This window comes from Siniperca chuatsi, linkage group LG1 (assembly GCF_020085105.1).
Source record: "Siniperca chuatsi isolate FFG_IHB_CAS linkage group LG1, ASM2008510v1, whole genome shotgun sequence".
Lineage (NCBI taxonomy): Eukaryota > Metazoa > Chordata > Actinopteri > Centrarchiformes > Sinipercidae > Siniperca > Siniperca chuatsi.
The window spans coordinates 19,780,567-19,805,017 of NC_058042.1; the positions used below are offsets into that span (position 1 = coordinate 19,780,567).

The 24,451-nt window shown below is 41.1% G+C and overlaps 1 protein-coding gene across 1 annotated transcript in view; it reads right to left on the minus strand.

Annotated features, from left to right (window-relative positions):
- The window catches only part of mafa (v-maf avian musculoaponeurotic fibrosarcoma oncogene homolog a (paralog a)), an 81,544-nt gene extending 57,883 nt beyond the window's left edge, over positions 1-23,661 (minus strand). Inside the window, exons 1-2 of the mRNA XM_044192032.1 lie at positions 22,291-23,661; positions 13,983-14,048 (exon numbers count right to left, since the gene is read on the minus strand). Of these exons, the coding sequence (XP_044047967.1) occupies positions 14,021-14,048; positions 22,291-23,258 (996 nt within the window). The 5' untranslated portion in view covers positions 23,259-23,661 and the 3' untranslated portion in view covers positions 13,983-14,020. The remainder of the gene's footprint in view (positions 1-13,982; positions 14,049-22,290) is intronic.
- Between the last annotated feature and the right edge of the window lie 790 nt (positions 23,662-24,451).

Sequence of the window (24,451 nt, forward strand, 5' to 3'; positions counted from 1 at the left end):
CGACATCCCTAAATATAAGGAAGGTAAGTATGCATGTAGATTAGGTCGAGCGCAGGAGACGCACCCCTAGAAGGAGTTGGCCTGTTTTAGTGGAGAAAAGTATTTTCAGTTGGAGAAAGAGAAGCACTGCAGGGTAGGCTTTTCTGCAGCGTCTGCAATAAGAGTGCTAATTTCTGGAGGTGTCTCCTTTGGATGGGGTTTGTTGTGAAAGACTGGGAGGCAAGAGGAGGAGTTAGGAGGTTTTGGGGACGCTGTGGGCTTCTAGTAGCAGGTTATCTGTTTAAATAAACCCCTGCAAAGCTGTGTGATCAGGGAGTAAAAATACACATGCAGAAAAAAATCTCTTTTTAAAGATTTCCGTGCAGACACACTCTCACGCACGTGCATAAAAACAACACATTTCAGAGGTTAACATGCAAGAGGTCACATGCAAGCAAACACAAACAGTATGCCTCTTTTTTCTAAAGCATTATGACTTACTGTTTCCACCATTTAGAGATGCTGTGTTCTGTTTCTCTGTTGTGTGTAAAACATGTTTTATAACAATACGGAACAATAGTAAAGGGTTTCTGTGAGAGCAGATGTAGGCTGCAATGGGAACACCAGATTTCTTTTTGTGGTTTTGAGTCAGAATTTTTCAGCTCAGCTAAATTAGGGCAATAAGCATGAGTTTACCATCACAAATGAAAAACAGTCATACAAGACAAAATGCTCATTTCATTGGCCGCATAAGCAAAAAAAAAATCATGAAAGCTTCTGCTGCTTGTTTGATTTCTCTCTCTCTCTCTCTCTCTCTCTCTCTCTCTCTCTCTCGCTTGCGTGTGTGTGTGTGTGAGGCCATGAAATAAATGTGTTTGTGTTTGTCTGTGCTCACTTATTATCCACTCACTTATCTTTATGTCTGCAAGAAACCCAGCAAGAGCAAGAACGAGAGATAGCAAGAGAGAGAGAGAGAGAGAGGGAGAGAGAGGAATAGACACTGACAGACACATAGAGAATGAGTGTGAAAGCACTGTAGATAAAAAGTGGAGATTTCAGATATAGCCGTTAGCAGTTCAGCCATGATGGTGGCTGAACACAGCTGTCAGACCCAGATGGTGAGGTGCTAATAACATTCAGAGTTTTGCAGCGCACCGTTTATTTTCTAATAATAAAACTGTTAGCGCTTGCTAATAGCATAGCCACTGCCTGCCAAGCACACGTTCCGGCTGACACTCCACATTTACATGCCGTACTGCCGAGCCGAATGGGTCTATAGTAGGCCCTAACACAGCCAGACAGACAGACAGACACACACACACACACACACACACACACACACACACACACACACACACACACACACTGACCAGCAAGCTGTTATGTGTAACCAAGCAGAGCAGAATGACCTAAGGTAATGCACAAGTGGATGTGAGTGTTATAAACATGAAGAAATGAATATACATATGGAGGTGAAAGTAAACACACATAAACCACACACACACACTCAATGAAGAAAACTTGTCTTGTAGAATGTGATGTTTAAAAGTCAGTGATTTTCAGTAACTTGTTTCAAACATAACCCTGCATTATGAAGATGGCCTCTGGGAATACATCATATTTAAAGGAATAGCCTTTCCATATTACTTCAGAAGTGATACGTGATACATCAGTCAATTCAAATTGACAATGTCCAAATTTAACAAAATGTCAATACAACTCAGGTGACTTTTTTGGGGTGAGCAGAGGCAGCCTTATTGTAAGACAATTAGGCCTGTGATCAAATGGTTCTATGTTCAGTTCTCATTTTTTCTTCAAAAATTAAGTTCACTTTCAAACCTCTCACAGCTGCTGCTGAGGAGCCCTTGAGCAAATCAGCCAAATCCACTGGAACAGATATTGTATCAGTCACCAACTCTGACTATATGTGATATTTTCTACACTGAAGATCACGCTTTGAAAGTTGTTAAAACGTGCTTTTTAAAGGCAATTGTTGAATTTTAAGTTTAGTCATTAAATAATTCCAGAAAATGAATCAAGGGACTGGTAATCTCAGTAGGTGCAAACTGAATGAAAATCTTTCAATACATTCAGAATACCACTAAGAAAATGAATACAATTATGGGATGAGTAATAAATGAAAAAATATAAAAATTAAAGACAAATAAAATTCATGAATGAGTTGTGTCTGGACAGTAGTTCTGGGCAGAACACCCAGACTCCCAGGGACAAAAAGGTGCTATTCTTTGAAAGTGCTGACTCATCAGAGTGTGTCCTACAATAGAGAGCTATTGTGGCATGACACAGTATGTCACTGACCCTAAAAGACTGCTGTTTCCTTTTATAGACTTTCCCATTTTAGGTTAGATCGATAGCGTGCACCCATACCTAATTCAAAATATTTCTTTCACAGCAATTTTACAATCTCTGTTTAAAAAATGATATATTCTGTAGTTTTTTTCTTTTATTCAATAGCTGGCATTAGGCAGTGACAGGAAATATGAGGAGAGAAAGATGGGGGTGACATGCAACAAAGGTCCACAGCTGGAATTGAACCTGTGACATTATGTTTACATACAATGCATCTTAAACTATTGGCTAGTGTGACTCTGCTCACTTTTTTCTAACTATTTATATCTGAGCAATTCATTGAAATAAAAGGGAGCTGTGTATGTGTGTGTGTGTGTGTGTGTAAAAACACAGAAAGAACGAGCTACATTTGTCAATATCATACAAGGTTGTTTTGCAACTTATTTATTAAATATTTCAACAGGAGCCAATTTCCTGTTAAGTGTCATTACAGTGTTTCTGCACACACATACGCCTGCAAAGTGCCACAATTAATTGGACTTCATTTCCGGGAGATAATTTCCAACTGTTAGGCAGGCTGTAAAAGCACATCACCATGCACATAATTACATAGGAAGGCAGGAGCAGCCTGCAGAATTTATCTTCCACCCCAAATACGAGAGGCTGGGGTGAGTGGGACTCTGCTACAGCCTTTGAAGAGGCGTTTATGTCTGTATGCTAACGGTCTCTAAATGAGCTAGCCCTGTCACATCACTGAGATGCAGCTTCATTTAGGTATAAACTCACGGAGGCAGGGCTTCCGTAGCTCTGAGTCTCTCAAAATATTTAGCGAATGAATAAAGATGCTGAATTAAATTACATCACCCTGGTGGACAAATGAAATTCAAAAAAAAAAAACAATACAGAATGATACAGAAACATAAACCACAATAGCAAAAAAATAACATGAATTAACTCTAAATTAACTCTGTATTACTGCGCCAGGTCTCCAGCTGTCTCTTGTAGCTGAAAGCAGAAACCTGTGTCTTGGGTAATTGAGCTCCCCTCTGCCAGAGTTATCATTTTGCTTATTATGCAGGGATATGTAACACAGCAAAGCAGCTATATTCTCTCTGGTTGGCTCAGAAGTGAAATCACACTTGCACTGCTAGGTTTGAAATGTGCAATACTAAAGACAAGATGTGGAGGACAGGGGGCCGCCAAGTAACACAGCAGGGGGCTTTTGTTAAAGGTCTTTCCAGTCAAAGTTTATGGAAAACTGGAATAGAACACATGGAGAAGGAGTATTGACATAAAAAGGAAATTAAATGATTCGTGGAAGTCTATGAGGTGGATGAAGCACTGGTAGGTTGTTAACATGGAAAAATCTGGTTTGTCTGTGTATATGCCTGCATGTCTGACTGTGTGTGTGTGTGTGCATGCGTGCGTATGTATGTGTGTGTGACAGAAGGTTCCGGGGCTGCTGTGTGCAGTACCGGCTGGCAGGGTGGCTGTCAGAATGGCCCTGTTTCCTGTGTCAGCTCTAAAATAGGTCCAAACACAGCAGAGATGCACGACACTCTTGCTATTTACAGCACTCACACGGTGTGTGCGCAGGATGCTGCCAAGTGTATGGAACCAGACGCACTCTGTATTGTGCTGTATCTGCTCACAGACTGCAAAAAGATCTATTCACTTTAAAAAAACATGCAATACAGGCAAAGTAGAATGTCTGTCTTAAAGTGTAAGACGCAGGCGGTTGATATCCTTTTGCGGGATGTGTTACACATCACAACAAAATGTGTGTGCGTGAGTCAGTGTGTGCATGCCCTTGACCCCTCCGTATGTAGGTGTTATGAGAGTACCGTGTACGGTAAGGACACTGCGCCCTGCTTATGTCACTGCACCCACCTCCTGTTCACTGGAACGTCGCCCTCTGTGTATCCGTGACAACCAGCAAACCTCGCAAATGACGCAGACATGCTGCCACCTCGCCGCCTTGCTCTGGGCATGCCCAATAAAGCTTTCCATGTGCACACACAGGTAAAAAAGATACTCAATTCAAGTCACACCACAATACATAGCAGGTTATTCCATAAATTTGTGATCACAACTTTTTATCATTTTGTCACACCCTACATAGATTTTTCACAACACACTCCAAATGTCATCTCATTTAAGCACATTAGTCTTGGAAAGCACCTGTTCCCTATATGATTTTGTCTCTTATTTTTTCTTATCCTTGCTGATGGTGGCAGTTTGGAGCCATGTGTGAAAAACAGTATTGAACCACTGGTTCACATTACCCAGTGCTCAAACCAGGCCACCTGACACACTGTGGCATTACCCAACACACACGCATGCATCCATAACTGCCACTGACCATTTCCTGACACAATTGTTTATGTAAAACAGCAGAAAGTCTGTAGTCGGTTGTCATATCACATCAGCTACCAAGAACAGTGTGAACAGTTTGACCTCAACGATTCCACTACAGATAGTACATGAGGAACTGAGCAATTATCTCAAGCGAGATTCTTGTATCTCAAGGGGGATACTCTATTTATCTGTCTCTGTTAAACCATCCCTATAATGGTGGAATCCTTCGCTGCTGGCTCCCCAAAGACCTACCTTGTTAAGGGAGGCACCCATTTACAAACAAGACTGACTCAAATCAGGTTAGACATAGGCTCAAGTCAAATAGTCAGGATACACATTTGACAGTGCTTTGTTGCCGCTCTGTTTTGAGAAGGTCCGCCCCCGCTGTTACCACACAACGTACCCATGCCATGATCAAGTCCCAACCGCATCAAATATGTTTGAATATTTGCAAGATACCTCACCTATTGTCACTCTGACCAATGATATTTTAGCAGTGTTTGTTATTGCATGCATGCCCACTACCTGAGTGTTGGGAGTTTTAGCTGCTGCTATTTTTAGTTTAGCAAGTAACCCCCATAAATAGAGACAACACAACATTAAGTTTCAGTCCCTGTTTAGTTTTGCTTTGCTGCTCGCCCACACTTTCTCAAGTGTGCGGTCCCTCTCCTCTCCCTCTTTTTCACTTAGTGTTTTTTAATCAAAATTTCCATCCCTAGTTTCAAATGCTTAAAGATTGTTTCTGATGTGAGAAATATATATATATATATATGTTGGGAGAGAGAGAGAGAGAGAGAGAGAGAGAGAGAGAGAGAGAGAAAAGAGACACCTAAAAACCAAAACATATATGATTTTTGAAAAAGCATGTTAGGCTATATGGTAAAACTGCACACACAGACACACGCACACACAAATAGCATTTACATTTCCCAAATTACATTGGGAAACAGGCAAGAAAGATGACAAGCTCCCAGTTGAGCCAGTGCTCACTTTTCGATGTGGCTACTGCCCTTTCAGAATCTCTGTAATGCCTGTTGGCCGACCTGTGTGTGCATACTTGTGTGTGTGTGTGTGTGTGTGAGCGCATGCATCTGTAAGTGTTTGTGCAGAAGCAAGAGCCACAAGTGAAAGGAATTGAGTGAGAGGAGGCGGCCATATGGTGGCAGCTATCAGTGTACACTCTGTCAGTTTTCAGTCATGAGGGCTTCTCATGCATTCTGGTTGAGGAAGAGGAGGAGGAGGACAAGAAGGAGAAAGAGGAGGAGACTTATCTGGAAGCTGATGAGACGGCTCAGGCCTTTCTCACATAAAGAAATTATTTTAAGTGCTAGTGAGAGCAGAAGAGTTTTCAATTTTATATCCCTTTTTCTGTTTGCCTGCATCAATTTCTTTGTCTCTCACCATCCCGCCGCCCCATATGGCACAATCCTCTTCCCTTCTGACCCGCTTCACCTCATTGTCTATCAAGTTTTCCCCAAAATATCTTTTGTACACATGCAACTGGCAGCCTCCATCTGGAGTGTGAGTGCTTATTTCTGTCAGTGTTTTATATGTGTGTACTGGTGTCTGTTTACATACAGAGTACAAAGTTGCTAGGGTCAATGTTTAACACCCAGGCACTGTATGACCAAGCTTTGAACCAGAAAAGTGAACCAAGAAATCTTGTCTTTTTGATTTGTTGATTGGTGTGTGTGTGTGTGTGTGTGTGTGTGTGTGTGTGTCTGTGTGCATTCTTATGTGTGTGCACGCATGTCTTGTCTGCACTTGTGCTCCATGAACCAGCAAGCTCGGGTCAGATGCCTCCAGTGTTGGGCTTAAAGCTGCTTTGAATGGACCAGGCTGTGCTCATCTTCTGTCTAATCTTCCTGCTCTGGTGAGTGTAGGGAGGAGGAGGAAAAATCCATAGTCTTTTCATCCTCCTGTGACCACTGTGCCTGTGAGACAGTAGCCGTGGGAATGGAGATGGATACAGGCAGCACTGCCTCTGACCTCACTCTACTACGACACAAGGGTGGAGATAAACAGGGCCACAAAGATCGCTAACATCTTTCTTTCTCAGGCACTCACAGACGCATGCACACACAATCATACCGACACACACACATACGCACAATGGCACAGACATCTCATTAAAGCAATAGTAGGTGAATGTTGCAACAGCAGTGTGCTACTGGGAGAGAGGTCTATTAGGGATACTATCAAGAGACGGGGGAAGGAGATGAGAGTCGGTGTGCTCGTCCTGTGTGCATCTCATTCTGGTATGGCATATGTGTTTGACATATGTCTAATTTTGACCCAGGGATCCAGCCATTGAGCCAGTATTAATAATTATTGGCTGAATCATTATGATAATGTAGTGACTTGAGAGTTAATAAATTAATTCCTACAATAAATATATATTATCCAAAGCATGAGTATGTGTCAGAGAGAAAGAGACTTGCTCACATGCGATTCTGTGTGTATGTCCAAAAGTGAGAAAGACAACAGAAACAGACGGCAGGCGGTTCATCCTAAATTACTCTTCCCTCCTCTCTGTTTCCTGGGGATTTTGGAGTGATACTCCCCTCTTGCTCCCTCGCTCCCTCAGCTGTCACAACCCGTCACCACAACTATTCCACTTCAGCCGCAGGGAGGGAGGGAAAGCTTTGTCCCTCTCCATCACCCTCCTTTCACATCCCTATCTCTGGCATACTGGCTTGTATATTGAGAATGCATGTACTTGTATCCTTTTTTTCCTACAATGACCTATTGGTTTAAGGACACAACAGGAAACTAATGATGTTTTAGTTTTTGCTAACAAGAGTCTCGTAAGTAAACACAAAGCCATTCCTTTGGTCATGGCTAGTGTCCATAGAGATGCATGTGTCTTATTATGGTTTGTCAGGGGTCATTAGTGTAATCCAAGCAGACAGAAGTTTATACTGAGAGAAGTGTGCCATAGTATTCTCTTTCTGTTTGTGTCTTTTATTTATTTATTTTTTTTGTATCTATATGCAGCCGTTTCCGATAATGTCATCCTACACTGCTCTCCGCTCCTCGCAACCAGAGACTATCAGCTGTGAACTCATCGCTCTCCTTTAATGGCCAGATCACAGAGAGGAAGAAAAACCTAAGATCACTGCACAGTGAAAATGTTGTGTAGGTTCAAATAGCAACGCTGTGCAAGTGTGTGTGTGTGTGTGTGAGAGAGAGAAAAAAAAACAGTTTCCTTAATTCTGAGAATTAGTGAACAAACCAGGACTGTGGGTCTCTCTTGATTTCTGTTTTTGTCTCTGCCACAACATTCTTTCCCAGGGGTCACACACCCTTCCCTTGCACCAAGAAGATGACAGTGAGGTGACCAACTGAGTTCACAGCTTGGTCTGGCCTGGTGTGTCTGTTTTACACTTCAGAGAGTAACCTCACGACACATGGCCATTAACTGAACATGCATCTTCAGTACACTAGTGTGCTGCTCCTCAGCCTCCACACTTTCAGTCACTACATTGTGTCTACAGAAAGCCCTAATCTGTCAGGTCTCTGAGGCCATGTACTCTCCAAGGGTGACACTACCCAAACTCTGTAATTATTAAACGCAAAGAGCATTCCTCAGCCTGGTTAGCCAGAACTATGAGAGAGAGGGACAAATATTTACTCCCCCCACCCGTTCCCTCTGTTCCTCCTCCTTTAACGCACCCCCACCCCAATAATTTAACAGTAAGAGCAACTCAGCCTTGTAAACACAATAGTTATGTCTGCTCTCACAGAACCATGAAGCAGACATACAGGCTCCACTACCCCTGCAGCTACTACTAATACAGTCTCTTCTCCTCTCCTCTCTTTCCTCTCCTCTCCCTCTATATGTATGTACTCCATAAAGCAAAAGTTTGGATGTCTTGACATTCAGCTTTCAGAATATTTTATTTATTTATGGATTAATGAGGAATGACAGAAACTCAATGGGATATTTATAGCAGTGTACATTTTGTATCAGTGTTGGATTTAAATGTCTCTTTGTAACTGGACACAATGTCTTTACTGAGGTCTGGTGAAGTAAAACATTTTATATAACTATAATTTTGTTTTAATCTTTCTTCCCTATCATCCCTGTATTCTCACAAGCTGTATATTCCGTCTATGGAGGCTGCAGCAGAGCGTCTAGGAATCCACCTGCCAAAGTTGTCAAACCACAACGCTTGGCACAAATAATACTTCCTTGATACTGAAATAATGTACAGTGCAGTACTAAAGTTGGGTTAAAAAATACACACTACCTCTTAAGTCCTTCTTTCTTGTCTGCATAAACTAAAGATCCAGACATTTTCAAAAGGTCAAAGGTCAGTGCTTTTACTTTCACACTACACCTAGTGTGAGGAGCAACAGACTTCTTTCTTATGTCTATATACATGCAAATCAGTTACATTTAATTTCTTATACCATAACTGTTTTACAGAAACATGTTGTTATTCAGTAGGACAATCCAACAAAGATGAAATCAATTAATTAGTGAGGTGTCACCAGCACATTAAAGGAATGTTGGCCTTAATAAAATCTGTATTTTTATTAATGTCATACCAAATATTGTTTTAATAATCCGAGCCAAGGGAAACATAAGTCTTGTATGCTGCAGAGTACAGCCCACACAACTGAGTGTGTCTCAAACATGTATTAATAGGATGCTCCACCAGACGTTTTGTCTTAACACTTTGTAAATTGCGTGATGATATCATGTGTCTGTGCATGCATTATGGTGATCCTGTGTTGATTGAATATTCTAACTCATTTTAAATGAAATACATAATATAGAGAATAACAACTTTTGCTGCAAGCGTTCCTGTCAGGACAGCAAGAAACTGAGAGAATTGTATTGTCTCTGAGGCTGTTTGTGTTTGATGTTAACGGGCAAGCACAATGCATTAAGTCTGGAATGTAAGTAATGTGCACTTAGACATAGAGCACCAGCCACACTGTGTGGACAGCAAGCGTTTAATGTGCAGCAATAACTCTGTTAGCCTGCTGCTTTATATTGCCTCTCTTTCACCCTGCATCTCTCTATCTCTCTTCCTGTTGTCACTTTCTGTATACATTTCTTAAATGGTGTGCTAGTGTAAAAGATGAAAGATGAGAGAGGACACTGCAGGTCTCTTCAGAGCTATTTACTGTGTGCCATTCTGTCTCCCTCTGGTCCTGTTTGTCTGAGTGAAGCAAGATACTGAAAATACTCTAGAAACATTTGATATGATGCAGTGGTACCAGACGACTTTTATTCTTGCTAAAAAAAATACTGAAACATGCTGCGATTCAAGAGTGGAGCTGAACTCTATCAGTACAAATGCAGGCCTGGCCTCCACAGAGGACCCGCATCCTGGGTGAATGACTGTGAGAGCTGCTGTGTGGCAGGATGAAGTGTGTTCATTTCCTTATTTATTGACTCACTTGCTTTTCTCTGAGTGTTTGAAATTAATAACAGCCAGCAGAAATCAGACAGAGGGATGAAAATCAGCACTTTCCCTGCAGTGAAGCCATTCATCAAGCTAACGAGGGGGAGAATAGGAGCGGAGGAGGAGGGGGAAAGAAAAGTGACGTTTGGAGAGGGAGCAGAGAGCGGGAGGGAAGCAGGTGCAGTGTGAGGCAGAGGGGGGAGAACAAAGAGAGGAGGGAGGGAAAGTGACGTCGGGAATGGAGGCGAGGGGAAGGAAGCTAATTTTTTTTTGGAGGAGGAGGAGGAGGAGAGTCATTTGGAGGATAGCAGGGCAGACAGAAGAGGAGGAGTTGTGTGTCACTCTAAAAAGAGATAGAAAGAAAGACAAGTTTGACATTGGAGTATAAATAGAGAGGGAGGAGAGAAACAGCGAACACAGATGGTTTCTTCTGGACTGAACGACTGAGGGATTGGCACAGAGATCAAGGCAGTATAGAAACTGATGATGATGTGTTTATATGTTTTTAAGACCATGTCATTGCTAATTGCTAATGAGTGGATAATGCGGCTTAATAGATTTTTATAACAGCTATGTGCACAATGAATGGGTTATTTAGGCCTCTGCAACTAGAATCCATTCTCTACAAACAGTACAATACAGAGCTCTCGTTCACTGTCCCCAACAGTAGTATTTTACTCCCTTTCCTTTCAGTGGTGGGTGATGATGGGCCTGCCCTCTCCTCAAAACCTTCGCCCTTGCGATGGTTTGGTCCCATGCTGCTCTGCCTCCCCGACACTCCACCAGAGACCCAACAGTATCTCACACCTAGAGTAGGGCTGACTAAGCACTTACCGCTGAGCCTCTCTTCTCAGAGTGAGAGAGGAGCGCCATACTGAGAACTCTGCCACAGGAAAATAATTAGCAAAGTGGAGCTCTGCCCAAACACACTGGGCTAAATCTAGTACCACTTCACAGACAAATGCAGCCATAAATCTTTCCCTTTCTTTCTTTCTTTCTTTCTTTGCTAGGAAAGTATCATTCTCACAATCAAGGAGTAACATTTTAGTCTCTTGTTTAAGTTTTATGTTTATGCTTACACATTTGAATTGAATCCTCTGTAGTACTAATGCAGGATAAATGTAGGATAACTCCAGTGAATGTACCAGTAAGTATGTACAGTCTTCTGATGAAAAAGCGCCCAGTGAAAGCTACAAGCTGCTTTGCACGCTTTCCTCAGTCTGAGTCAGTTCAAGCTGACAAACTTGTGCTTGGTGCCTTGTAGTGACGCAAACTGTGTCCATCTCACTGTACATGGATATCTGTATTTTTAACTTTAAAGTTAGACCACAGTGTCTTTGGTCACCAAGGCTAAATATAGTCAGCTCCTCCTGAGCAGTCTCCAGTTTCTCACTCCTTTCCGAGAGGCAGGTGGAGCAGAGAGGAGGAGGGGGGAAGGGGGGATAACACCCAGTCTTGAATAAATCATCCCTCGACTTTTGACCCATATGGAGCAGGAGGTTGTTTTTGTACTTCTGTGCTGCCCCCCTTCTCTCGATGGCCTCTGGACCCCTCCTCTATCTCATTCATTTTCTCCTCCACATGACAGGTCAATCTGGATCGATTTCATCTGCCCTCGATGACTGAGACCAACATCCTGGCACCCAGAAATAGAGCTCTCTGTGACAGAAGAGCTTCCAACCAACCATTAATGTTAGCAAGTATCTCTGAGAAGGAATGAGGGAGAGAGGATGGGGGAACAACACTATTTAGAAAGCATTCTCAAGATGTAATTTACTGCACAGATGGACTACAATGCCATAAGAAAGCAAAAATGGATGGTTGTGACTAGATGTGGTGTGTGGGTGACAAGGTCTCAGCAGCTCAGCATCCTGCCATACACCAGCCACATGGTTGGTGGCCTTGCCTACCTGTTACAGTATGCTTATGTGATCACACACGCATGCACACATTCAGACAACACACACACACACACACACACAACACACACAAAGCCTGCTTCCCCAATCTATATTGGCACTCAGCTCTCTTTCTCACAGCCTCTTTCACACACGTACAGTACATATACACACACCAGGTGTTTATTCTTTGTTGGCATATTCTGGGTCCTTCAACTCCTTGCTGGGCTCTGAACTCCTGTGTGTCTTTAAGTGGCGAACCCCTGAGGTGTGCCTGCCTTCATAACACACACACCAGTCGCAGGTGAGACGCATTGGCAGTCTCATACCAACATTAACTTATCTTTATCTCCTCGCCAACTCATCATCTCACAGTGTAATATTTGTGCCTGGAAAATCTTTTTCTCTTGTGTTGGTGGGGTAGAGGCGCAGTCACATGGTGTCCTGATGGTGTCTAGGCAGTCCTGGTCGGAGTCAGGACACTCTTTCCCCAGGCAAGGACACCGAGACCTGGCTCTCCGTCTCCATCACTCAGCCTGTCCTCCTGGAGCTACGTGGCTAGACTACTCATCATCCCCCCACCCCACCCCACATATGCATGGATTTGCATAAAACAAAGACATGCCTCTGCCTGCAAAGTCTGCCATACTTGAAACCGCTAAGAACAGGATCGACCAGACCACACCGCGCATAGCCCCTCTAAGCTCGGCTGGCAGGTTGTCAGAGCGCCACATCAGTACAGCGCAGAGGCATGGCAAGGGAACTGAGATTTACGAGGCTGACTAAGATAGACACCCTCATGGTTTTCCACTTTCATTCCTTTAACATCCGTTCCCTTGGCATTGTTTATATTCCACACCCCTTTGCAGCGAGCAGAGGGCACCTAATTCACAGTGATGACGTGGGAGGAGAATCAGAGCACTTAAAACACTTCATCTAAAGATGATTTGTCCTTGTCTTCTCTGATGGCTTTTGTCCTGTTTCCCCTCCTGAAGTTAAGTGGAGCTGGAGAAAGGCCAGCTACTCATCCCACACCCCACTTAGACACAATCAAGTAAATAACACTGGATACAAATACATGTACACATAGACACACACACACACACACACACACACACACACACACAATCGACTTCACCAAGGTGGGAAGTCATGAATACAAGCTCAAACCATCTCTCATCCTTATGTGTCGTGACCAAGCACATCACAGGGAGTTTGCTATGGAACAATCAGTGAAACCATTACAGGAACAATTAGGTTTACAATATATATTTGCCCAGGTTCCTCTCTGTCTCTGTGAATTGATTTCAGGACTAGTAGCTTATTCTTCACTCTGCCTGTCTCCTGCTGTCCGGGACTCTCTCTGCTTTTTCTCTCCGCCTTTTTCACACAAAAACTGAACATGTCATTCACATTTGAATGAGTGGCTATAATCTGCTGGTTGCATTGTGTCGAGAACGACTGAAAACTTCACATCTGTGTTGTGTGTGTGTGTTTTTTTGTCTTCATGGATTTAAATGAGAAGATGAGAAAAACATACAGCACTCTACAAAGTTATGGCATTAGGTAGACAGAGAGAGGCGTGATGGAGAGAGATATTGTCAACATAAAGAAGGTGTGTGCTCTTTAGCGTATGAATAGGAATTGACAAACTATGGTTCATTATGTATCTCTTATGGAAGCCTTACTGACATGCAATATGCGATAAAACACTCAACACTATATGTGGTGAATGTATCTACTCTCTATTTAATATGAGAGTCTAACATTAATGAATAATGAATATGGATTTCATTGTGTAGGTATATAATAGGAAAATAGAAACAACATGACTAGTAATAATACTATATATTATAGTTATGTTTGATATTATTTGTACAGCTGTGATCATTTTTTAAAGGACTGGTATTTTGTGGACTTGTTTTATAAATCTGACATCACTCACTGTTATGAAGTTGAAATTACAGTGGAAAGAAAAACAAAAAACCTTAGCGAGATCAAGTAAGACGTGTTTTACCTCAGAGAGCCAAGGGCACGGAGGAATGGGGCTTGAAATCACAGATGGAGGAATTTTCTTGATGACCTAAAGGAGCAGATCAGATTGGACAAAACATATAAGAATAGATACATGAATATCAAGGCAAATACACGTACTGTTCTTCTGCATGTGTCATTCTCCGCCACCCTGTCAGACACACACATACAGATGGGCACAAACAATCACAAACAAACAAGTAGATCCATTCCGAGCGAGATTCACTCTCACCTTGTCTGTCTGGTGAAACACAGTACATGTATCAGAGTAAGCGTTTGATGCAGAGGGAAATGTAAAAATTTGCATGCAAATAGATTTTACAGGCAGAACCCATGCATCAAAACACTGTAACCACAAGAGACAAAACTAAAATATCTAAGTATACAGTGTGCCGTCGCACAGAAAAGGCAAAATAGTTTTATGCCGAGGCCTTTACTCATTCCATTAAATTACATAATTAATCGTTCTAAAAGGGAGGGAATTTATTGTGCAGAGAAATGAACAGTGGAGGATGGTAATGCCTTCCCTTATACCTCATGACAGACAATTTCAAAAGCACTCCCTTCAAAGCACACACAAGTAAGCATGTTTCTCTAGGCAGTTCCAAATAGAGTTATTCATATTCCCTATAAATTTGCTACACAAGTGAAAACATTAGCTTAGCTCTTAGCTCCCTGTGCACTGATGCCAAGCAGGGTCCCTTTAAAACGCTGTGGAAAATGACAGTTGTGGAAATACTTTGCCCATACACTGCAGTAAAAGGAATTTTAAATCATTGGATTTTCAAATAAATGCCACATAACTCAGTTCTACAGAGTATATAGAACCTGCAGGAAAGCAGCAGTGATGCAGCATGATGATATTAGTACCACAGCAGGAAAAACATATACAGATAATGGTTTTGAAGAAACTTTAAAAACTATGCCAACAATGCTGAAAGGGCAAGAACTTATGTTGAAAAAAGACAAAAAGGCCTCTGCACTAGCTGAATCAAGATTACAATGGGCATGTTGGTGCGTATCACCTGTTACAAATGTATGGAAATGTCTCATTTGTGTTGGAAGACATGCTTTATTTCTCCTAGCGTTCTTGTCATTCTCTACTACGTCGTTATATAGTTGAGTACACTGTAGGTGCTAAGGAGAGAAACATAAGAAAAAAAAATACTCTCCATGAATTGCTGAATATTGATCATTGTTCTTCTCTGTAAATGACTAAATCATCATTAGATGTGTTTGTCATATGCATTGCTTTGCTGTAGCTCTACATTTCATAAAAAGCCTGCTTTAAAAGTTACAACTGTGGAAAAAATAACTTAAAATGCCAATAAAACCTAACATAAATGGATTTAAACTGTGATTTTGGTCATATATCTGGGTTTTTTATTTGTAGAAATTTGAAAACCGTATGCCACTTTGAAAGACTATAATCCCTCTTATATACAGTGTATATATATATATATATATATATATATATATATATATATATATTTTTTATTTTTCATAATTCACCTTTTGTGCAATGGGACTGCTGAGAGATGGTGTTGCATTTATTTAAGTCACAGGCTCTTGATTTGGGTCCATTTACAGACATATAAAATTACCCCAGCAAGTCCCGACCACCTCATTACCAACATAACCTGCAGCCAGTCTTTCAAGGACAACTCTCTAATGACACTGCGCATATCCGCTTAATGTCTATTTGAAGCACGCTGTGACTTTCTGCCACAAAGAAAGAAAGAAAAGTATAGAAAAAGCAAAGGGTACTCCGATAAAATAAGCATCTAAATTGATCCCTGATGTATGTTTAATTCTAAAGGAGTGAGTGTTTCTGTACTGTACCTCTCATATACACTATAAAGTGAGAGGAGTTCTTTTTTGTCTCTGTACCTGCTGTGAATCTGGACAGACCATTTGTAGATGTGGCTGCCACCTGGTTGTGCTGAGACACCCGACTACTTTTACTGTTAACTCCCTGCACATCCAGTATATCCTCTATCTGCTTTGTTGTTTATCACTGAAATAAAATATCTTACAAAATCCTAATTCTATGAAATACAAGCTTTTTTTTAAAGAGAAAAAGGAAAAAAGGCAGCAGTAACCCTGAAATGGACTTGCAGCATGTTTAGGAATATGACCAGTGTATGTATGTTTCGAAAGGCTTCAACCCTAGCAACCATTAAAAGGATAAAAAGGATAAAAATAAAATAAGAAAGAAATAATGAGGTAAAAGTCATGCAAAAGTGAACTTTTCATCATAAATGCACACTGCCCTGACTGTTACAAAGTTATACTAAACAGGATCTGAACTTAATTCTTTTCAGATGTTTAAAATGACATCATGAAATTAATTTTTACTTTGCCAACTTCAAGAAAGTGAAAAAATGTAAAAAGCAGATCCTATTTTTAAATTTTGTTTTTATTTTCAATTATTTTGGAGTCATCGCACTACAACAGAGAAGATAAATACATCTTTCGTTCAAAGAACGCAATTTAAATTGCTTTGTGTTTTTCAGATGTTTTTTTTTTTTACTTTAATTAAAGTGTAAACTCAAGACTGACATCCCAGATTAGCACACCCAGTATGACTCGGTAGATATTTAGGAGGAACAATGCATTTTGCGTAAGTACCACTGGTTATTTTATTGTGTCTGTACAATCCTTAAATTATGTGGGTGTGAGAATAAAATTAACTTCTGTCCCTGATTATCATGGGTGCCATGAACACAACCTGACAATGCCCATTATACTACTGTGATTAGTTAAACCAGTACAAAGGCTGCCTTATTTTTATCATCCTTATTTCCACTTGACAATGACTCAGCTGGCTTTTTCTGTTCAGCTTGGGATGAAAAAATGAAACTAAACCTAACAGGCTTCGGCCAAGTGCTACATCTGCCCTGTTCTACACATTTGTAGGTAACATAAACACCTCATGTATTTAAGGTTTATTTAAGCCTATATGAGTCATCTACTTGGAGCTATGTCATTTTAAGACATCACCTAATGATATAGTTTGTACACACACAAAAATGTTTTTTTTTTTGCGTCAAAGTAATTCGACTTTGTTCAAATCTTCAGAAACGTACTTATCTAACAAAAAACAGTACAGCTGCGAGAGTGTAACTCTCTAAGACAGTGGTGAAATACAGGAAATGGGTAAAAAAGAAAATGGCAGTGAGTAGTGTTGAATTCACTGTGTACTGTACCGTGTCGGATGTGCATGTACATCTTATTCAGTGGGCTCTGGGCAGAGGAAATGAGCATGAGCTCCCCAGGGCAGGGATTACTCTTATGACTTTGAGAGCAGCCTTGTGCACTGTAACTTTTGACCTCTGCTCATCCTCTCCTCCAAAAGACGACGAGAGACACACACGCATGCACAGACACATACAAGCACACGTATTATCTACAGAGGCACTAATCGACCTCACACTCAGGCCTTGTGAGTTAAGAGACGCAGAATCACACACAAACAGATCCTCTCCGGCCCTTCCTCTGGCACCATCTGAAGCCTGTAAGAAGTCAGACCCACCAGCTCTTATTTTAGGGTCTGTCAACTGGCGTACTGCTACTTCAATGAACATCGTGCTGCATCTTATGCTGTCAGCCCGCATAGCGCCAACGTTCCATATGAGTACATCATTGGAAAATCGATAGATTTATCACTTACATAAGCATTGCGCACTGGTGCCACAGATATAACAGGTCCAAATCAGATCCGTCTTCACTCAAATGTCACTTAGCTTTGAGACTGAAGTATTTGAGTCATATAAATGCCATAATACAGGGGAACACAAAGAACATCATGCTGTGAAACAAAAGGCTAGGGCAAATCCATGCAGGGCCATTTATTGTTTGTCTGTGTATTTGCGTTTGTGCTGGCGCGTGTGTTTTCATTTCTAGTCTCTGTGTGGTGAGTGTGTTTCCAGTTCTAGTGCATGGACATTAGAGGTCTAACTGATCTATACCAATAAGGAAACAATCAAAATAAACAAGCTAAATAGTCTAACAAGGAAGCCTTCAGACAGAAACCAAATTTTCATTTTTTACATGCCACTCTAAACACATCAAAAAAACCCACCACACAAATACATGGCCTTTAGAGAAGCAAAGCCTAACTCTTAAATAAAGAAAATAAATGTTTTCTTTTTGAAATGGCAAGTACAGAAACATAAAAAGGGGGTAAAAGCAAACAGTTATCCTCCCTGAAGTCATTCAATACATTGTTGTGGTTAATATGAAATATCAAAATATAGCAGCGCTACTGCTTAGATCAAATAGATGTAATTAGATAAATTGAGGAAGAAGGAGAGCGGCTTGGCTGTAAATTGCATGGTGCGTGCATGCTAAGACCCAACACTGGCACAGCTGCACGAAGCTGCACTCACGATTTATCATCTCTACGTCGCAGGAGCCAGTGGCCCACACCACTATTAATCATCAGCAAAATCATTTAATTCAGCCCAAGAAGCCCGACTATTGTCTCAGTCTATCCCCTCACTCTGGGCAAATCAGCCACCACAGCAGCAGCGAGCACCTCAGAGGAAATCACACAAAACAAAGTGGGAAACAAGTGTTGGGTTAAAACTGTTTTTTTTTTTTTTGATGAGCTGTGTAGCACATCATCACTGTCAGATGGTGTAGAAGATGGCTTTTTTATAAATTTAACAAGTATGAAATTTGTAACTGAAAAGACCTCTGTTCATAGTATAGAATAACAGTTGATCAGTCAGTGCTTTGTTAACACACTGACAGTGTGGTTAATTTTTATGAAAGGTGCCCTCTGTGTATATCCTTTGCTCACACAAACTGTGGTTAAGTTGCAAAGAGCTGACAAATCCAGACTGAATCTGCCCTCAGAAACCTTAGTGTTTCTTCAAAGTGTATTTTGGCACATTGGTTTTGTTTCAACAAACAAATTGTTCTGGAACAGTGAAACAAGATGCCCACAAGGCTATTCCTTGTCCCAGAACTTACAAGAAGAACTTTTCCTCTTGTCTTTCAGAAAAGTGGCCTTTTCAATTAGTGCACCAGTGCATTGGAAAAGTTATGTGGAAAGAAGTCAATATGAGATGTCTAAACACCAAATGAAATGCATGATTGGGTACAGCAGCACTGAGCGTCTTCTGCCCACCGCAGCGCCTGACTTACATTGGCACCTTCTCCAGCGCCCCCTCACATGCCTGACATGACTTTGCCCTCACTGCACCACCCTCGGAGAGCATGTCTTCTCTAGGCCAACATCCAGGCTGATGACTGACAAACAGGATAAAGCAGGATGAAATTGGGAAAGCCAAACAATGACAGGCTAATGACAGTGAGCACACAGTGTCCGAAAAACACAGACAGCGGGGACAATACATAGATCAGGAAGCAAGAAACATGAAACATGAATGGCAAATGGAGGAGGCAAACATGCATAGCCACAAGAAATTCACATAGAGATGTCATCCTTACATACTGTCATTTAAGGAAACACACACACACTCACATTCACACCTATTTAAGTTCACAGACATGCATACACACACCCACACACACAAGCACATACAGGCACAGAGAGAGACAGAGAGAGAGAGAGCGAGAGAGAGAAAGAGAGAGATACTGTACACTAATCACAGGTCACATTGTACAATAAGATTACCAAGATGTAATTATAATATTTAAATCGTAATGGGGTTCAATAATCGCAGATGAGGATGTAATTCATGGACCAAAATGTTTTAAATATAATGTGCAAAGATATTATTTCATTATACATAATAATTTGATTGTAAAGATGATTTAGAATTGAAATGGAGTTGAAATAATGAAATAAAAATGGCAACAAATAAGGTTTCAGTAAATCTACGTTTTGGGATCATTATATTGTAAAAATTATTTTCATTTACAGTTCATTTGGTGATTTTGAAGAAAAATATGAAATCTGTATCAGTCAATAGCTGAGAACAAGTACATTCAAATGTAGGCCACTGCCTGTCTTAATCTTTGCTTGTAGTTTCGTCAACTTATCTAAAACACCGGACTTATATCTCCACATTTTTACATACTACAGCACTCAAGCGTCAAAATGGAAAACGTGTCTACTTAACCTGAATTGCTTTCCAATTTTTGCCTCATCGGTTTCGGTAAATTTATGTATAACTGTTGCAAAAATAATGTTTCGGATTCGTTCAGGGTGGTCGGTTATTAAAGTAGTGTTGGAATAAAACACATTAAAAAGGCAACAACAGCGAATATAAACAGTGTTCAAATGTAGTGCAGTAACCTCCATCATGTTTTGATTCTAGTTTCAGTCACGAAAGCAAAAATTCTCAGGACAAGTGAAAAGAAAAGTGAGAAACTTATTGAAGACAATTACATACATTTATTGCATATCATTTAATTGTATGAAATGAAAAAAAACGAGCACATATGAACATCACATATGGTTAGTGAGTGAAATAATTTTGCACAGCAAAATATATATATATATACTATATATAAAATGAAAGATTAATTAACATATTTTCAAGATTTATTGGCGAATGGTACTCCCTCATTTTGTACATGCAGGGTGTCAATCCCTGACGATCTAACAATGTCCAGACATTATTGATTATAATAATTATTATTGCTTTGCAAATATTGAGTTCGTTTAAGACAAAACAACAGTCTCTCCTGAACTGATAATAAAGTATCAAAATGTTACGATTAAGTCGTAACAGAAAGTCAAACATATCTTCTTGAGATGTGGAGAATAACTAACTTTTCCTTTAACTTCCACATGATTACAGGCGAGAATTTTTAGTGCATTTCAGTCCAGAACACGTCTGTTCGTTGAAGACACACATTTCCAAAAACATGGCAATTTGATTTCGGCTGTGAGAATGATCTTCTCCAACAACACTTTTTGAAATACAATAGTGAAATGTGTGGTGGAGACTAATAGAGCTCTCACACTTCTGTTTAAAGCACATGCTGCAAAAAGCGCTGTTTATGCACTGCACAATACTGTTCATTGTATAATTTGGAGCCGAGCCAATTTCTCTAAACCAATGTTAAAAAATACTTCTGTGCAGCAGTCTCCTTATTAATGATCCTAGTAATCTATATGCTTCAACCTGTAGCACGTTATCTCTTGCAACTTAGATATAAAACTTTGTACTTAAATTACGCTTTAAAATGATTCAGAGGTTGTCAAATGCAGAATGGAATATCTTTAAATAACAATATAGGCTTGAAGCAAAAGATTAAACTTCCAGGAAAGAGATTGGTGATTTCCTTAATAGTGAAGTCTTGTCTTTTTCCCCTCGCACCAGGATCCCCGCGGATCAACTTCCAACAGGAATGCATAGCGCACTCACTGCAGCCTAATGACAGCCGACGGTGGTGCACTTCAACACAGCTGAAATGCACTTGTATAGATTACAAGGGGTGGGGGTTTGGGTGGGAAGTCCTGTCACTTTTTTGTTGCAGTCCCAAAAAAGTGAGGAGGCCATAAATGAAGTATGAATGCCATGCTGGAGTCATCCGACAAAAAGAACATCTTCAAGCACAGAAAGAATAAACATAGCTACATGTCCAGCATGCAGGGCAGTTCAATAACACATCTCTTTAAAAACAATGAATAGTTTGTAATGAATATAGTCTTTTGTTGCTCAACACAATAACAAGCAAACGCATGAGATGAGGTGGCGTCAAACGGCAGGCTCGCAATCCTCCAAGTTTGGCAGACAAAAAAAAAGAAATGTAAAAACAAAAAAAGACCAAAAACATATTGTCGATGGATGCAGTTTTGACAGGAATCTGTACACTGAATTAAAAGTAAAATGATGAAAAGGGCAAGTTGATGAACTTCACAGGAGTATACTTAGTGCTTGCATGCACACTTCGTATACTGCTTCATAAGGATCAACTTTCAAAAATCATATTTTACTCAAACACTGCAAATCTAATGAACAACGATGAAAAAAGTTTTAAAAAATCTTGACAAACAGGCTATGCATAATATACAGAGTATGATAGCAAAAAAGTAGATGAAAGTTTTCTGAATATGTTTCTCCAAAATTAAAAACACGGATGACAGAGCCCTCAAAATCTAAACACAGTCGCAGACTTGAGCAAACTCTCGTTTTCGGAAAAAAAAATGTATAAAATGAAAAAAAATAAAAAAGTTGACAAATTAGTTCTTGGTCTAGTAGGCTTTTGTGCCAAATAAAAAAAAAGTTTCATAATGAAAACTTTTTAAGCGGGGGTGAGTAACTCATCTGATATTCTTTTTTTTTCACGATAATGTCGAGACTCACATGAAAAACTCCGGGGATGAGGGGTTGTTGTCGCTGCTGGATCCATTTTCTCTGAAGCCGTTGCTGATGAGCTTCTCATACTTTTCTTTGTACGCGTCCCTCTCCCGGACCAGCCTGGAGATCTCCTGCTTTAGGTGATCGACCTGCTGGATGAGTTGCGTCTTCTCTCCCTCCAGGACGTGCCGCTGCTGGACCCGCTTGTACCGGCAGGACTGAGCGTAGCCTCTGTTCTTTAGGGTCCTCCTCTTCTGTTTCAATCTGATCACTTCTTCCTTGCTGACCCCCCGTAGCTGCCGGTTGAGCTCCCTCACTGACATGGTGACCAGCTGGTCGTCTGAAAACCGGTCATCCAAGCGCATGTGTGGGTGAATTGTCCCAGAAGTGCCGTTGGACTGGACGCCAGGTGCCTGGTGGTGGTTGCTGCTGTGGTGGTGATGGTGGTGGTGGTGGTGTTGCCCTCCGTTCTGAGCGGCTGCTGCAGCGATGACTGCAGACACCACCGCCGCGGCGGACCCCATCTCTTCCCCGGCCATGGTGCCTCCTGCTCCGGCTGCGCCAGCAAACTGCTGGCCCCTGGTATAGCCATCGAATGACTGGAGCTGGTGAGTGCTGTTGATCAGCGCCTCGACTGCGTCTTCGGGGCTGAAGCCCAGCGCCTCTGGATTCAGCTGCTGTTGATAACCGGACATCCAGTAGAAATCCTCTATGTGTGTCTTCTGCTCGCTCCCCGAGCCCGGACTGGGTGCCGAGAAGCTTGGGGAAGGAGGCACCGAGCTGCACGGCGTGCTCATCGGGGTGGAAGACAAGGATCCCCCGGCGATAAGGCGACTGCACTGGCTGATGTTGCGATCGGGCTCCACCGGCTCCTTTTTCACTTCAAACTTCATCAGATCGAAGTCATTAACATATTCCATGGCCAGGGGACTGGTGGGCAGGTCGGAGTTGCTCATTGCCAGCTCTGATGCCATCCTCTTGCTGCTGACAGTCCTCCAAACGGGGTGAAGCGCAGCTGTCAAACTGGGTTGGTTGGGAAGAACGTGAGCCAGTTTGATTTTTAAGCGTTTGTCTTGAAACTGAAAATTTAGGGTTTCAGCGTCCTTTTTGCAGCCACGGACTTGCAGGCGTGTGAGAGTAGTTTTTCTTTGCAGAGTCTATTGCACAGACACACCAGTGCCGCGCACAAGAGTAGCGGAGTCCTTTTTCAGCATGTGAAATTCGGCGGTTTTGTATTTCAAACATTTAACACTTTACGGTTTCCTCATGAATACATTGCGCAAGCGAAGAGGGAGAAAAGCCGAAAGTAGGGGAGTACATGCAGCCTCGCACGTTATAAGCCGCTGACTGGTGGGGCGATTTTTTAGAGGGATCACACAGCAGATGAGTTTAAGAGCATTGTAGCTGCCCTGACGTCAGGCTGGAAATGGGAAATTGACTCGGACGAAGAGCCAATGGGGTCGCACACTCCGTGAGCTAATTAACATATTAGTAGCCTACAGAAACAAAACTTTTTGCAACTGTCAAAGGCCATCAGCTGACTGTTAGCTGGGACACAGAATCCTAACTCTTTGGCTACTATGGCCGTAATTTTAATCTCCGTTTTTTATGTGGAGCAACAATTTACCCTAGTTTAATTTATTTTGATTTCCGTGGAGTGACCGTGCATGCTGTAAGTTCATTAGCATGGGACTCCTAATGCAGAGCATTTAGAGAAAAGAGAGAAAACAAACAGATAGATAGATAGATAGATAGATAGATAGATAGATAGATAGATAGATAGATAGATAGATAGATAGATAGATAGATAGATAGATAGATAGATAGTTTTTTTTACATCGATCTAAAATATACAAAGTGTATCATAACTGTTCACCTTTTAATTAATAGAGAATATTTAACTATTTGCGTATATAGACTACTTAATTTGATATCTTACAATATTTTTTCAGATTTTAATGCAGCATATTAAATTTGGCTTGTCTCTCCTAGAAAACCCACTCCAACGTATTAATGACAATATCTAATATTTCAGTTATTTTATAGCACAAATAATTATATGAAACACAAGTGGCGTACATGGACGATGTTGAGTGGTAACGTCAGAAACAATTGACTAAAAATATGAAAGAGGAGAGTGGATTGAAGAGATTTGTCATTCCTCTGC